General features: G+C 38.7%; 1 protein-coding gene across 4 annotated transcripts in view; it reads right to left on the bottom strand.

Moving 5' to 3' along the window:
• The window catches only part of CKAP5 (cytoskeleton associated protein 5), a 79,344-nt gene that overhangs the window by 37,405 nt on the left and 25,054 nt on the right, over nucleotides 1-16,885 (bottom strand). For all 4 annotated transcript variants that reach the window (XM_081315055.1, XM_081315058.1, XM_081315057.1 and 1 more), the window contains exons 8-23: nucleotides 16,616-16,729; nucleotides 15,935-16,039; nucleotides 15,357-15,446; nucleotides 15,104-15,268; nucleotides 14,325-14,453; nucleotides 13,482-13,664; nucleotides 11,976-12,089; nucleotides 9,807-9,917; nucleotides 9,041-9,133; nucleotides 7,837-8,022; nucleotides 7,654-7,748; nucleotides 6,567-6,624; nucleotides 6,365-6,490; nucleotides 5,752-5,888; nucleotides 2,230-2,404; nucleotides 124-237 (exon numbers count right to left, since the gene is read on the bottom strand). In XM_081315055.1, coding sequence (XP_081171181.1) covers nucleotides 124-237; nucleotides 2,230-2,404; nucleotides 5,752-5,888; nucleotides 6,365-6,490; nucleotides 6,567-6,624; nucleotides 7,654-7,748; nucleotides 7,837-8,022; nucleotides 9,041-9,133; nucleotides 9,807-9,917; nucleotides 11,976-12,089; nucleotides 13,482-13,664; nucleotides 14,325-14,453; nucleotides 15,104-15,268; nucleotides 15,357-15,446; nucleotides 15,935-16,039; nucleotides 16,616-16,729 — 1,995 coding nt within the window. The remainder of the gene's footprint in view (nucleotides 1-123; nucleotides 238-2,229; nucleotides 2,405-5,751; nucleotides 5,889-6,364; nucleotides 6,491-6,566; nucleotides 6,625-7,653; nucleotides 7,749-7,836; nucleotides 8,023-9,040; nucleotides 9,134-9,806; nucleotides 9,918-11,975; nucleotides 12,090-13,481; nucleotides 13,665-14,324; nucleotides 14,454-15,103; nucleotides 15,269-15,356; nucleotides 15,447-15,934; nucleotides 16,040-16,615; nucleotides 16,730-16,885) is intronic.

The raw sequence follows: 16,885 nt of genomic DNA, 5'->3' as shown, positions 1-16,885 counted from the left end.
AAATTCAACTTTCTCAATGAGAAACTGTCATCATCTTTTAATCATATATATACAAAGCGCAGAATGTATAACGTCGATAATGTAACCTGGAAGAGTACCATCAAAATACTACGCCAGTCTTACCTTACTGTCTCCAAGAATTGTGATGATAGGAATTCCCAAATTTTTCACATGTTGCTTGATATTTGGGCCCATAGCAGTGGCCAGTTGCTGAAGGATGGTCAGTGTTTGTTGTACCTGAGTGGACGGCAAAAGAGCATGACATATACCTGTCAACAGCTGTCAATTTCTTAAAAAAACAAGACAGCAGTATCATTTTACAGGGTCTGAAGCTCATAGCCCAAAGAACCAAGTTTTAGACACAGAGACAATTTTATCACAAGCTGCCACAATCACTTTGAACTATGGAACTTGGAGGAAATGTGATAAATTTAAACGGGTAGATACTACGTGCAAGAGTCGTTCAAAATGGGTGAGCAAAACAGCTTCCACTGTTGTTAGCATATCAAGATTTGTTTGGTTGTAGTCCTGTACGACCACAGTCAAGCCCAGAATTATGATCATAAGTCACTGCAGTCATTAAAGCAAGACACCCGCATGACTGCCTTGCTTAATGACCATACAGCTCTTCCTACTGCAATTGTTAAGTGACCGTGTGGGTCACGGGGTGCCTCAGGAAGTGGGTCTCCCAGGGCCTCCTCTACCCGGAGGCATCCCTTGCGGAGCTTCCCATCGGGTTGGGTCCCACATCCTCGGGTCTCCTCTCCTCACTGCACCTCACTCCATTTATTTCTTCCAAAGATCGCCTTTCCAAAAGAGAATCAGCTGATGTGCCATGCAATCTTTTACAGAGACTGCCTTGCACCATTCAGGAAGTGCCTACCATTCTCAAGATCTCTCAGAAGGGTCAATTTTATTTGAGATTGCAAATGGCGACTGCCTCCAGAATGGCCCAAGGGGGCCCCAGCAGGAAGGCTGAGCATCTTGTCAGCTGGGCATTCTTTTGGGAAAGGCAATCTTTGGAAGAGGTAAGTAGAGCAAGGCATTAAGGGGTATGAGAACCAGCAGGGCTGGCCCAAAGCTTGTGTGAACCCAGCCTGGTGGGAAGTAGACCTAAGGAATCCAGCAAGGCAGGATGGGGAAAGATAGATAGGTGAGGTTAGTGTCCCCATGGTCAGTTGTAAAGGTGAGAGGATTGGAAAGCACCCAAATTCTGATTATGTGACTACAGAGTGCTATAGCAGCTGTAACTTCAAACACAGCTCATGAATCCCTTTGGTCAGCACTGTCATGATTTTGAACAACTGCTGAACCAATAAGCTAAGGAAAAAATACTGGTGCTGTATTTCATGTAAGATTATGTATTTCTTTTAAAATATCCCCAAAATTCCCCATCACTTCTTCCCTATAAAGAAAATCTGCAGTATCCATGTGGCCTTTCTACCTGTTATAATCTCATACAAACTAATTAAGTCATTAAGAAACAGTGCTAGCTAAAAAGTTGTATTTAGTCACATAAATGCATACAGGGGAATTTTAGGACAATAAAAAGAAAACAGGAAAGCTAATTTCACAAGAGTAAATTGGAATAATATTCCAAAGTCATTTTAAGACAATTAGATATATAAATTTGCTAACTTTTCCTTCAAAGAACATCTACTGGCTGTACTCACTGGAGCTCAGGAAGTATATAAATGTAATAAATTATTATCATCATCATTATCTACCATACAGGAGTTTATATCGCATTACATGTGGAAAAATATAAACCACGTTTGAATATTTATCTACAACCTTAAATTAAATTTCAATTTGATTTAAATCACAAGATTATGATTCTCTCTGCTAGGCTTTCATGACAAACAGAAGCACCATTAAGAGGAAGCCAAGCAACCTCCCCAGCTGTGCTTTGGTGTATGTGCTACAAATAGATTAACAAAGCTCAACTGTGTTCTTGTGCATATTATGGGAGAGTGCATTTCCTTTACAGTAACCTCTCTGATGGTTCACTGAATACAGCAATACCATTTCCCCCACTTGTGCAGCACGGGATGCATAGACAGACAAGCTAGCCAGTGTAAAAATATTTCCTTATTACATAAAATAAATTAAATGGCAGTAACGTTTAGAGACATTTTCATTTCATTTCTGTTTATAAGAAATTAAGCTGGCATATAAAGGATGGAAGATGACCGACTGTAACAAACTTGTTACTAATTTTAAGCATACCAGGATTTTATTGGAATCATTGAGACGACTCTTCAAGGCAGGTGCAAGTTCGCCTATATTTGGCTGTATGAATTTGGCTTCACTGATGATGTTGGTTACTTCATCCAGACCCTCCTTTCGGATTTTCCAGTTTTTATCACTAATCTTAGATATCAGCTCATATGTGATCTTATCACTGTAAAGAAAAAGAAAAAACACCAACAGCTCATCATCAATTTTCTTTAAACAAGAAGAAGCAAACTATAAGCATCTTATGCCAGGGGTCCGTGGACTGGCACCGGGCCGCGGCACGCCTGAAACTGGGCCGCGCAAACAAGCAAAGCCCCATCCGCGGGATGCAGGCAGTACATGAAACCACGCCCCTTCCTGTCCGCAGAAAAGCTTCTCTACAGAACCGGTCCCTGGTGCTCAAAAGGTTGGGGACCTCTGTCTTATGCAGTAACAGTCAAGAGAGAAAATGCAAATTATAAAATATGTTATAGATGAGGAGTGAAGAGTTTACATACCTATAAATGGAGAAATACCTCACTTACAAAGCACAGTTGCTGTCTGCCTTTTAAAATGCTCTGATGATGCCCTCTCAGGGCTCTATGTTTGTCAGTGATTCATTAGACAGCAAGAGCAATCCTCATACAAGTCCTCCAGCTGACACGTTTTCTCCTTTTCCTTAAAGTTGACACTGATAAGCTTTTAATACCAGCTTAGCATGTATTTGTTCAACTCAGGCTTTTTGTTAAAATCTGTGCTATTCCGCCTTCTGTTCTGCTTTGTTATCGTCTTATGGTATTTCGAGATGTTCTATCATTTTAAACATATTATATTTCAGAGGACTTAGCCATTTTTGTTCTTTTCATTGTAAATTTATTTTATAGGTATTGTTAAGATGCCCAAACTTGCATTTAAGATGGGGAGGGCAATGGGAGGGCATATAAATCTTTTAAATAAATTAAATATTACTTTATATTCAGATTATATTTCAGTATTTTACCAACTAGTATTCCTGCTTTGTCTCCCACCCGCTAGTCCTGTGCTGCCTCCTGACAATAAACCGGAGAATGAATTATCAATTTCTGCCACTCCAATGACTTGTTTATCGCTAACAATTGTCCTCAAACAACCAAAGCAACACCTCTATATGTGGATATCACCAGATGGATGTACAGAAATCAAATTGACAATATTGATAAAAAGGGTGGTAGTGTTCACTTATAGCATCAAAGACACGCTGAAATACAGACTATAGAATGGATCATGAACTGTTCATATGCAAATTCCAAATTAAGCTAAAGAGGAAAACCAGTCAAATTTCCAGAGTCAAACTTCGCTGATTGCCAAGAGGGGAGGAGAACCCAAAGCCAAGAAAGCCAAGAATCTCAGAAAAGGACTTAACAAAAAGTTTCGTTGAACTTTTAAGAGACAAGAAATAAGTTTTTCAACAAGATCTGTAAAGACACTGGAATTGGAAACAGAGATGGAAAAACAAGGAATCTTTCAAAAGACCTCTGAATTTAGGAGGCTCTAACCTTAAATTTATATGCTAAAGAATGCCAATACAGGTAGTCCTCAACTTACGACCACAACTGAGCCCAAATTTCTGTTGTTAAGTGAAACAATTGTTAAGTGAGCTTGCCCCATTTTACAATCTTTCTTGGCACAGTTGTTAAGGGAATCACTGTAGCTGTTAAATTAGTTAAACTATTGTTAAGTGAATCTGGCTTCCTCGTTAACTCTGCTTGTCAGAAGGTCGCAAAAGGGGATAATATGATCCTGGAACACTGCAGCCATCATAAATATGAGTCAATTGCCAAGTGTCTGAATTTTGATCACATATCCATGCGGCGGCTGCAACAGAGATAAGTGTGAAAAATGGTCGTAAGACACTTTTTTCAATGCCATTGTAACTTGGAACAGTCGCTAAATGAACTGTTGTAAGTCGAGGACACCCTGTAAATAGATTGATTCAAAAGATATCAAACGAAGATTGAAGAGGAAAACTGAACTATTATTCAGTGGTGGTGGTGTTAGTTGCGAAGTCGTGTCCAACCCATCGCGACCCTATCGACAACGTTCCTCCAGGCCTTCCTGTCCTCTACCATCTTCTGGAGTCCATTTAAACTCACGCCTACTGCTTCAGTGACTCCATCCAGCCACCTCATTCTCTGTCGTCCCCATCTTCTCTTGCCCTCAATCTTTCCCAGCATTAGGCTCTTCTCCAGTGAGTCCTTCCTTCTCATTAGGTGGCCAAAGTATTTGAGTTTTAGCTTCAGGATCTGGCCTTCTAAAGAGCAGTATTATGCAGTAGACATGTCAAATATAAGATACTATCAAAAGTATTCTCTACTTATAAGAACCTCTAGTTCAATAAGATGAAGTTAGATCAATACTCTGCTCATTTCCAGGTTGGAAGGTTATAGGAACTGATGCCATATCCACAGAAGTATGGCAAGCAACAGAAGAAGAATCAATAATGGTTCTATCCAAGCTATCCAAGCAAATCTGGAGAATGACACATTGGCCAACAGACTGGAAGAAGTCAATCCAATAACCAAAAAAGGAGATTTAACTGAAATACAATATGCTTGATTTCACCTGCAAAATAACACTTAGGATCACCCAACATAGATTATAAGCCCTACATGAAAAAAAGGCTCCCAGTTATTTTAGAAAAGGCTGAGCAACATGAGACGTTATTGCTGATGCACTCTGGATAATTGAGAAAGTCAGAAATACTGGAAAGAAGTGAGCATGTGCTTCACTGATTGTGGAATGTCTCAGAAAAATGGGTAGGCCGGAACATGTCATTATCCTCATGAGAAGCCTATATATAGGTCAGGAAGCCGTCATAAAGATAAAACATGGGGGAAACAGGTTGAATCCAAGTTGGAAAAGGAATCTTCTCCACTTATTCATTCAACCTACATGTTGAATATAAATTAGGAGAAGCTGGTACAGAGGAAATGAGAATGGTTTTAAAACTGAAGGAACAACAACAGTAACCTGTGCTACGCTGATGACACTACCCTGACAACTGAAAATGCGAAGGATCTGTAAGCTCTAGTAATAACAGTAAAGAGCATAGTGAAAAATGAGACTAAAATTTAAAGAAGACCAAACTGGCGAAAGAACCATTTTTAGAATTGGCAATGGTAGTAAAGAACAAGCAGTCAAGAAATATGCCGATTACCGCTTGGTGGAGTAACCGCCAAGGCTCAAATTACCCTGCTTCAGACATATAATGCAAAGGTCTAAATCTCTGAAGACTTCAAAGCTAGGAAAGGTGCAAGGAAAGAGGAAGCCAAACAGCAAGATGGATGGACTCAAGTTACACTGGTGATGGGTGCACCGTTGGAAGACTAAAATACCAGTTTAGGAATAAATTATCATGGAGAAAGTCTACCCAGGTAGTCGCTAGCTGCCAATAATGACTTGATAGCACACAATCAATCAACCAATCAATTCCTGCTTTGGACTTCAATAAAAAGCAGCGTAAAAACAAATCAAATAGAAACAAAGTATAAAAACCTGATATCAGCTCTAGGCAAGAGGTCCACAACATCGTTCCCTGAATCCTCCTGTTCTTCTCCTTCCTCACCATCATCACTGCCAATATTGTGCCTTGTATTGCCTCGAGTTGCAGCAGGCGGTGTTTGTCCTTGCATCTGAAATGCACATACTTACCAAATTACTTTGCATCTTTTCGATAGGGAGCATTTGCCATTTTAATTCATATGATTGTACAACCTTGTGTTTGTGCTAATTAAAAATCATGCAAGTAATGCTCAAAATGGAAGGATCAGACAAGATATAGGGCATGACCCTGGGGGATACATCACTGAACCTGCTGCTTGTTTAGTATGTTACCCAAACATTTAGCTTCTATCACCAATCAGTGAATTTTACAGTATAGTAATCTTGAAGAATTAATACTCCTATTAATAAACATTTGACAAACATTTCCATCCGAAACACTAGAAGTCATTTTCAGTCAGTCATCAGCCAATACTATCTTCCAAGACTGTCTTAGTAGATTGCTCATTTACCTCACTGTGTTATGAGCAACATTAAGAAAGATGCTGGAGTCAGTTGAAATGATCATCCAAACAATAAATGTTTCAGCATTTTAAAGAAAACTTACTTTTTCAAACTCTGCGTCTATTTGGGAAAGAAGAGCAGGCTTCTCATCCTCAAAGAACATTCGTAAAGGGGGACCAACATACAGAAACATGACGCCTAGTAAGGTTATGGCGGATGTCCTCACAGCCTAATTGGAAATAAGAAATATTTAAGCTCAATAGTCAGACAGCGAAAGAATTTAACTTGAAGGAAAAAATACTCACGGGATTTGTAGCTGCAAGAGCTGTTTTAACATTGCTGATAAATGCTTTCACATTCAATCTGAGAGAGAAGACAGTAAAGATTAGCCAAATATAGCATAAAATGGTATAGAGCAGTGAAAAATATAAAAAATCCTTACACATTCTCAACCACTTTGTCAAAAGGTTATAAAATTTAAATGTGAGATAATAGTACTGGCTATGATGGAACTGCTTCGCAAAATAATAGGACACATCTTACATAAAAGAAATGCATTTCTTAAAGAAATGACACATGAATACTTTCTAACCAGCTCCGCATGTTTTTTTTGTATTTCCAGGGAAAGATGGAAATTTGTCTCACATCAAGCAAGTGGACACAATAATATTTTATTCCTCTTTTTAAAAAATGTGTTTGAACTTTTAAGGCATGCAAAGGGTATTCAAAATGATAAAAACATTTTATATTCCTTTTTTAAAATACCTACTGGGTGGCAATGGAGTCTGCGGGCTACATGACACCAATAGATTCTAAATTCTAACTACATTCTATATGAACAAAAAATAAAGCACTGGGGGAAAAGAAGAGTACCAGACTGTACAAAACTAGTACAATAGTGAGAAAGAACTTGGTTCACACGTGCATATAACTGCTGTAACAATCATATAAATATACATTCATCTCACCTAAAAATATACAAATAATAAGGTGTATTAGTATGGTTGCTACTAACATTCTCTGTGTGCTAATCCATCTATGTCACAGTTATTTAATAAACAGCATGTATATGTAAGTGCCGCGTAACAGAGTGAGCGCCTGTTACTCGTCCCAGCTTCTGCCAACCTAGCAGTTCGAAAGCACATAAAAATGCAAGTAGAAAAATAGGGACCACTACGGTGGGAAGGTAACAGCGTTCCGTGCGCCTTTGGCGTCTAGTCATGCCGGCCACATGACCACGGAGACGTCCTCGGACAAGCGCTGGCTCTTCGGCTTTGAAACGGAGATGAGCACCGGCCCCTAGAGTTGGAAACGACTAGCACGCATGTGCGGGGGAACCTTTACCTTTACCTTTATATGTAAGCAGCATGCTACTCTGATTTTGAAACTTACCCAGTAAACCCAAACTCTTTAATTGCATTTGAGAGCCAGTTTAAAGTTTCGGATTGGTTCTTTGGATTCTTCTGGGAGAACGCCATGGACATAACCTAGAACAAAAGGAGACTATTTGCAACTGATATAAATGGGCAGTAGTTCTAGTGATAATAAGCGTTCTTTGAAAAACAATATATGTACCTGCTCAGCAGTCCAAGGCAGCTGACAGGCTTCTGCTATTGCTGTTAGTGCTTCTTTGGCATTGCTACCACATTTCACATCACCAATCTTATCCACAAGGCCATCCAGGACAATTTGTGCAGATGTTTTGGAAAAGGTTCCCTTTTGAGCAATCAAGGCAACTATATGAAGTTTTATTTGCATCACCTGCAAACAAGAAGTGGAGCCATTGCAATTTTCAAGCCAATGATCTGCTGCACAGTAAGACTTGAGACCTACATTTCATCAAACATGACTAGTGCGTATCTGCATTATCTACCAGGCACAACCAGACCACACTGTCTACAGCAGACAAAAATTTTCAGGACCAAAAAGGTTTTTAAGATGTATTCCCTAAAATTAGATATATTTGATATTACTTTATTATGCGACTTTTTCCTTGAAAAATACAAGTTCAGAGAATACCTTTGTAACTGTGTGGACTCACCAGCTGAAGGAAAGGGGGACTTTCTAGGGGGACTAGAGAGACATTCCCACTTAGTGTTGGTTTGTGGTAGGAAACTGAGGTTAAACCTGTAGGTCTCTACCTGCCGCTTCCCAAGGGAAGGCAGACAGTCTTGTGAGATTTTTGTAATATAAGAGATTAACAATAAAATTATCAACTTGGGCCTAGTCTTGAGTTGTTCTGGTTGCTTGTGCCTGACAATAAGCTAGTACCCAGATATTATTGAAATGAGGATCCCAAAAGGTCTAGGGCCTAAAAAGACCTTAATGCTTTTGAATTAGAATATGTTACGCGGCACTCGGGATTCGACCCACCAAACTGCCGACCTTCTGATCGACAAGCTCAGCATCCTAACCCACTGAGCCACCGCGTCCCTTCTTTTATGTGTGTGTGTGTGTGCGTGTGTGTATTTGAATGCTTTATCTTAATTGTATTATTCCTGTTTAACAAGGTTCCAAATACCCATATTTTAATTAAACCTTAATGAACTGTGTAATATATATCAATGAAGAAAGCAAATAATTTAATGAACAATATTATTATGCTGGATGCAAATGAGAAATACAGATTAAACTCCTTGCATAAAGCTTTTAAACGTAAAAGGTCAAACCTACACATCAGGAATTCCAGGCTCAATTCTAATGTAACTTTGTGAACAAAGTTCATTAATTATAAGTTCAATGTTAGTAGAACTAACCCTAAAAATTAATATTGTTCTACCTGAAAGTTGGTCTCTTTCCATCCAGGTTTCTTCGCCAACATTCTTACTAGAGCCTGGCAAGGCATTTCAGTTTTATCCATCAGCTCAACAGCCTTAAAGATTAAGAACAGTGTTAAACTGTAAGAAATGCAGGAACATAAATACTGCCAAACTGCCTTCTATAAACCTAAATTCATTCAGATACATTTCATGTTTAGCATCATAAAAACAATAGTCCTTAAACAATAGTATTTTTTCCTTCACTAGAAAGTTTTGTAAAGAAATTACCTTTAGTTTTTGCAGTCTTCAAACCCAAAGCTGGATAAAAGTAGATAAAAAATGATCTAGGTTTGGGTCTGAAGACTGTAAATATTATAAACATAAATTTAATCCAAACTATATAAGAATTACACTTTTTTAAATAAATGTATTTTATTTATAATCAAGCTTTATTTTAGAAACATCATTCTGGCTTTCTGAAGAGAAATGTGAAAGTGATAGGATGTTTGAACCAATTCTTATTTTTCAACAGTAAGAATTAACTATTGTTGGATACCTCGCTGTATGAAACTGACTAGTGCAGATTTTACAGAAATTAAATCTTTAATGTATTTTTAAAAAGGATCAGATCTGGTCTAACAAACTTGCAGTACCCAGAATAATCTGAAGAGTCATGAAATGCAGTCTGACACTAAAGGCTTCTGTGAAATGCCAAAATAATCTACTATGGAACAAACAAATATTTATAGGGGTGAGAAACTTTTTAGAAGATCTTGTCATTATTACCTTTTGAAATTCTTCCATGCAAGCCAGCCTTTCCTTCCAATTGCCACTATCTAACTGCTGTATGCAAACTTCTGGGAGGACAGCTGAAGCCTTCTCCTCACACATCTCTATCTATTAACAAAGAAAAAATGGCACGCCTGTTAATAGCGTACTGGTACATTCCCAAAATGCCTTCATCTGGCTATTTGGCATTTTGACCTATATCAGGTTCGCTACAGCACAGGAACCTGGATTCAAAGGCAATCTGTTACCTCAGAGCACATAGATATATGCATATAGTGCCTATCAGTAATTTTTAAACCCAATGTAACGTTTCCTGCGTATGTGACTAGCCTCTTGAATGATGGAACAGCCGTGCCATGTGGGCATGTACACATGATCACTTTATTTAAAAATGGACTTCATTCTACAGCACTGTTCTCCTCAGACTTGAGATACTTTCTTCAAGGATTCTGCTGAACTGCTATATAGTATGTAGCACTTTCCCCATTATGAATATAAATTCATATTCATATGAAGACCAATAATTTGATATTTACATTAGGCAAAAGTTTAAATACTGACTCTAGTTTTAGAAAAATACATTTGATATGTTGAATCACAACTGGCAAATGGGCCAGTCATTCTCTGCCAATGAGATACGTGCAAAATGTTCTAGGCATGAAACCATGCTGTGCATAGATCAGCCAATTTGTTGCAGCCCAGACTGTTCCTGAAGCATGTGTGTGTGTTTTGGGTGCATTAGTGCAGGGCTTTTCAACCAGTGGTATGGGTACCACCTGTGGTACATTGGCACCTGGCAGGTGGTACGCGATCATCCTAGAAAAGTGGTAGCAAGGGAGGGGAATGAGCTGAACCGGTGGCAGTACCACACAAGCCTGAGTGAGAGATGGCTGGAGCTGCAGGGCTGTCAGGGCTCAGTGAAAGCACCAGGATCAGCACCAGGCTCCAGCTGGAGCTCGGCACTGATCCTGGCACTTCTGCTAAGCCCAGAAGAAGCACCGATCAGCTGGAATGTTCCAGCATCCCCAGGGTCTTGTGATTTACATTCAGATGCTTGGCAACTGATTCATATTTATGATGGTCACAGTGTCGCCGGGTCATGTGAAGTGACCAAAACCTGCTGCAACCACCCAGCAGACGTGGGGAATAAAAACCAAACATCCACCCTACCCCACCCCTGCTGCCAATCCTCAACAGAAATGCTCACAATAATGAAAACCTCGGACAGGAGGAAGAGCGCCGCTGGGCGGGCGGGCAGGCAGGTGTCTTGCTCGACTGTGGCTTGGGGGGCACTTTTTTCAGTGCCACTGTAACTTCGAACAGTCACTAAGCAAACTGTTGTAAGTCAAGGACTACCTGTACTTTATCACTTTTTTCCTTTTTTGGTCATCAAGTTTTTGACACCTTCCTAGGCAACTGGTGGTACTTGGATATTGCCATATCCTAAAAGTGGTACAATGAGTGAAAAGGTTGAAAAGCCCTGCATTAGTAAATGCATGGACAAAGTGGGATTATTATTTATTTATTTTTGCATACAGATGGAAATGTGGTTGCCTCAGGCTGAAAGGATTTGGAAAATGGAAAACAACATGAAAAAGCAAGGATAGTAGACATAGTGGCTGAAGGAGAGAAAATCTGCTGAAAAAATTGGGTTTGGATAGGCTGCGGGGATACGTTGTATAGAAAACAGCTATAGGGGGAAGGGAGTGTGCAGGAAGTGCATACCAGCCTTACTTGGCCCAATAAAATAATTTAGAATCTCAGATTTTGTTTCATCCAAAACTCACAACAAAATGTTCCGTGTTTTGTTCTGCCGGACCATGACCGGTCTTGAAACAGTGTGACAGAACTCCCAGGGTGCAATGTTTTGTTCAAGGTTTGAAACATAACATTTTCCAGTTTGTTCACATTCCTACTATCAAGTCAATTGAAATAAATCATTTTGAATTTCTGCAGGAAAAGACGCCTCCTAGGTTTATCAGCACACTCATAAGATTTATAGAGCAAGTGAAATCTAATGTAACATAACATACTAGAAAAATCAAAATGTTCCAAATGAAACCCCGAATCTCGTGCACATGTAACTGAATCACAGCTATTTTGAGTAAGACCATCATTGGTTTTTGAAGTATTTTTAAATACACAATTTGCACAGAATTCACTTACTGAGAGTTCTGGCTCAAATATCTCTTTTATTTCAGTTCCTTTTTTGGCTTTTGTTCCAGTATTTCCTACTCCACCAGCTGAAGTTGGTTTCCCTTTCTTCACTGGACCACCAGCCTGTACATACAAAGAGGCAGAAAAATATTTGAAATGAGCACATATTCACCGTTTTCCAAAAGATGCTTGTGAAAATTGATAATTAAACGGAAAGGGAATAAAACATCACCAACTGGATTCAGAGAAAAGATTGGCGGGGGGGGGGGGGGGGAGAGAGAACTATGCTTAGAAATGTTCAACAATCCTTCCTTCCTCCTGACACTTCCCAAGTCAGACCACTTACCCTGACTTTTAGGAAAACCCTTTCAAGGGGTAGGAAGTGGAAGGTCACGATAGGACAGCATTCTGCTGGTATTATGGTATCTAGGTATTCTGTCTAGACCAGGGGTAGGCAACCTCGGCTCTTTTATGACTCGTGGACTTCAACTCCCAGAATTCCTGAGTCAGCTGACTCAGGAATTCTGGGAGTTGAAGTCCACGAGTCATAAAAAAGCCGAGGTTGCCTACCCCTGGTCTAGACAATACTGTCTTCTAAAGATGGGTTAATGTAGATAATAGCACATTTTCATAGCTTGGGCACTAAAGAAGACTGTTGGTTCTGCTATGTGCTCTCTTAACCATTTGTCTGAAATGGTGTAGGGTTTCCTGCCAGAGCAGGAGGTTGGACTAGAAGACCTCCAAGGTCCCTTCCAACTCTGTTATAGACTCATAACTTTCTAAAAAACATATTAATTACAGAAAAACTAAGTGCTGGAAAAACATACTGTGCAACTAAATTATTTTTGAATCGGTCTTCAAAAAGTATTTGAAAATTTCAGCCGAATCAAAAACAATGGTGAAAAGACCGTTGTTGGTTTGAATTCTGGCAATGGCAAGGTACAAAAACATCAAATGACATCCAAACAGAAACTTCTGAAACCATGGATGACTAAAACAAGAGCATCTAAGCTGGAGTCTTCAAAGCAGAGACCCTTCTATATATCCCACTATCACCTAAGCAAAAGTCCTGTTGGGATTTCCAAAATGGAAAACTTACTTCGGGAAAATGGTCTGTCCCACTGCCGATTGGTTTTTTAATTTTTAAATATTAACTACTATTCCAGAACCTGGCCGTTTTGTTTGGGAACATTTCCATCTAAATAAACTTTACTGAATTTGCTATTCTTGTAGAGTGTGCATGAGCCTATGTTAATTCCAATGTTCATTTTGTAATCTTTCATGGGAGCAAAAGATATGCAGACCATACTGAATGAGAAAGTCAAACATAGCAAGCCTGACATTACATTTGTGTCTTTAAAAATTGGACGCTTTTTTCAAAACATCTGCATAAAATGTAGCTCACAAGGAAAGGTAATACACTATTCTGTCACTTCTGAAAATGCAATGAGTTTGTGCTCATTTAAATATAAGCAAATTCAATCTGTTTTAATTCAGAGTGTGTAATTTTCATACCTTAGTAGTAGGAGCCTTTTTTGGTGGCCCAGATTTAGCTGAGTTATCTTTCACATCCTTGTCCCCTGCAGCGCCAGAAAGAGCTGGAGTCTTGCCGGCAGCAGCTTTGTTTTCTCTTCTATCAGCTCCTCCACTGACTTTACCTCCACCAACCAACTCTATTTTTTCAGCAGACTCTTTAATCTAGTAGGCAAAATTAGGTTAACATAAAAGTATTAACATACTTTTATCTAACAGTTGCTAAACTCTCCTAGGTCCTTGACAAGTGTCATAAATTACAAAAAAAATACAATTCTTGATATTGGCACTAATTATTTGAATTTTTCCATTTTTTTTTATTTCTGGTATAGATGCAATACAATCACAATCTTACGAGTATTCAACTCAGAGGATAATATATGTATACATATTTTTGTCCTTTGTCTTTTTTAATGCATGTTTTTATCTTTTCTAATATTTTGTCTATCTTTGTTTTGGTTAAAAAAAATCTTTTTTTTCGGAGTCTGTATTTTACCTTAATTTTCTGAATAAAATAAAAATTTATTTGGGGGGAAAAAAGTTTCAAATATGCACATGGCCCCTTCCTGAGACTGAAACTTTGCTGTTTGCTTCGTATATCCAACACAAGCTTTAAATAATGAAAGTTTCATAATTTATCTGATAGAAATGACTTCACTATTTTATAGAACCTAAAACTCATAACACGTTCCAAAATGGCAAGTCAAAGCCCCACGTTCACCTACTGAAAATATTAACAGTTAACTCATTGACTTATTCTCAGGGCTCCTTGAATAATATAATATTTGAACTCTACTACACACAGCATGGTTTAGTGTTACTTACCCGGTCTAGTTTCAGTTTGTCCACATCTGTTAGAAAAGGATTCACAGCTTTCTCACCTGCCACTTTTAGGGCAGTGCCCAAGGCTTCAAATGCAGCATCTCTAACCTCCGGTGCTGAATCATTAATATGCTGTAGTGAAATAAACAAAATCTGAGTAGTCTGCTTGATGGAGCTTGGATTCACAGAATCATATAAAGCAGCGGTTCCCAAACTTTGCAGCTTGGCGGGCTGGTGGGGGGAAAAGGGGAACCGGGCAGTGCAAGTGGCAGGCAGGCATGGGCACGCAGCTTGATTTTCCCATGGCTTAGTTCCGAATAGGACATGGCCCAGTAGTGGGTCACAGCCTGTTCATTGGGGACCCCTGCTATAAAGTGAAAGATTTCCGTTTTTCTCCTCTGAATTGATCTGTATTTTACATAAAGCTTGGCTCGTAACTTCTCTGTCCAGAGAACGTCAGCTGAACCAAAATGGAGGGCAATGAAGAAACTGAATTCAAAAATATGAACCAGTTACACGGTTTTCTCCTTGTTTGGATATGAAAGAGGTATTGTATGTATTTATTTAAATTTATTTGCCATTCAACTTGCGACTCTGGGCAGCTGCCATTCTTTTTCTTTTGTTCTGCATAACACCTCTGTTCTGCCTAGATAAATTCTTCCACGGTATACATCGATATTTTTGAGCATCCCAACTTACATATTATTAAAGAATACCTTCCAGCAATAGAAGCTATTATTTTATTTCAAATGCAAGTTCTGCAGAAGATTTTATTCTTTTACCTTGAGGAGAGCAGCGCAGAATGGTTTCAGGAGACTTTTCGGAAGGGTAGTAGGAGTGCAGTGACGAAAGCTTCGTGCAATGAAGAGAGATGTCTGCTGCTTGATAGTTGGGTTTTTGTTATCCATTACAGCCAAGATATCTTCACTGAGATTTTGTAACGTAGTCTAAATTATTTGGACAAGAGAGATTCACTTTGACTATTCAAGAGGAGCCTATTAATCTTTTTCAGAGTATTGGTATCAATTCACTTACAGTAAGAAAGATAGCATCAATGGCTTCTTGCAAGGCTTGCACAACCTGAGGCTTTTTCTCTTTGAACTTCTCCAGAATAGTTGGGACAACCTATTGAATATTTTCAAGAAGGTATAAATTGCCCATCCACTCCAGTATCAATTGTAATACAAGGCAATCTACATCACTATCCCATACAAAGGACAGAGAAAATAATCGGATCACACTAAAAAGGTCATTACATCAAGAAACACTCTGACGCTACAATCTAGCTAAAGGAGCTTTTTAAAAAGAAAAAGGTTTGCCGTTTTTAAAACTGTCTTATTTATTCCAAACCAACTTCTGAAGCAGATCACAACAAAATACTCCTCTAGAAACATCTTCCCCTATCTTCCTGGATATTCAACCATACCAATTCCAGAATCCTTTTTCTTTTAATAAAATGAAATCCACAAGAAAATTTGCTAGAAATATGATAAAAGGAAGATTTAATAACGCATGCAGTAGAAATCAGTATCAGGCTGGTGCCAAATCCTTATTCCACAATTAATTTTATCGACACAGAATTTAAAAACAAGTATCAAGCAAATTATACTCACATGACCAGCATATTGTCCAAATTTCTTCCTGAGACCAGTGGCTAGTCCAGCAAGGGATTTGGCAGCCAAAGCAACCAACATCACATTAGTATCCTTTCCAACAACCTGTAAAGAAAGAGCATCACAATCTAATGGTGTAAAATTTCGAAATGGAATTCTGACCAAATTAAAGATGAACTTGATTATAATTTCTCATGCCATTCACCTAAATTCATATTAAACTATCTAAGAACTACTCTCCAATTTGACAGCTCACAAAGAAAGAATGGGAGAGAGATTGTTCTCCCCTGCCAGTTTCCTATACACTCACAAAATATGCTCCATTTGGTGGGGTGTGCAAACCTGTGGTGTGCAAACAGAGAAAATTCTGTTTCATGAGCTGAAATTCTGGATGCTAATCTACATAGTAAGTGCTAGAATTTTAGAAATCAAGAAACCACAGATTCTGGGCAATTAACGAGTGCTAGCTGACATACTACCTACTTAAAAGAGTTCAAAAACTTGTTAAATTATTTTTTATTTCTATTTTTATGCTATTATGATCTCTTGTCCACTTAAATCTATGAGCAAACATAATTAAGCACTCTATATTTACCAATAAAAGCTCCTGATAACTATACTAATACTGAGACCTTGTATTTAGATTTGAGAGGTCCATTTGGGTAATACAGAGAATCTTGCCTTCTTAAGAGCTTTCACCAAGTCTGCATAATCTCCAGCTTCCAATCTGGGATTTTTAACCAGTACTTCTACTGCTTCCAAAGCTTCTTTTCTTTCCTGCCACTTTTTGGCCTCCTGCAAGGCAAACCGTTAAAGACCTTGACATATGCATGATTGGAAGTGATACATTCTAGTCACATGTCATTTCCTATTTGTGCAAGGAAAAAATACATGCACATGCTTCCATGGGGTCAGTAACAATGAAGTACTTTGATTTACCACTGTGTTTTC

The sequence above is a fragment of the Vipera berus genome (assembly GCF_964194415.1).
Source record: "Vipera berus genome assembly, chromosome: 1".
NCBI classification, from domain to species: Eukaryota; Metazoa; Chordata; class Lepidosauria; order Squamata; family Viperidae; genus Vipera; species Vipera berus.
The sequence above is the reverse complement of the archived record's forward strand: the minus strand, read 5'-3'. Positions and strand labels throughout refer to the sequence as shown.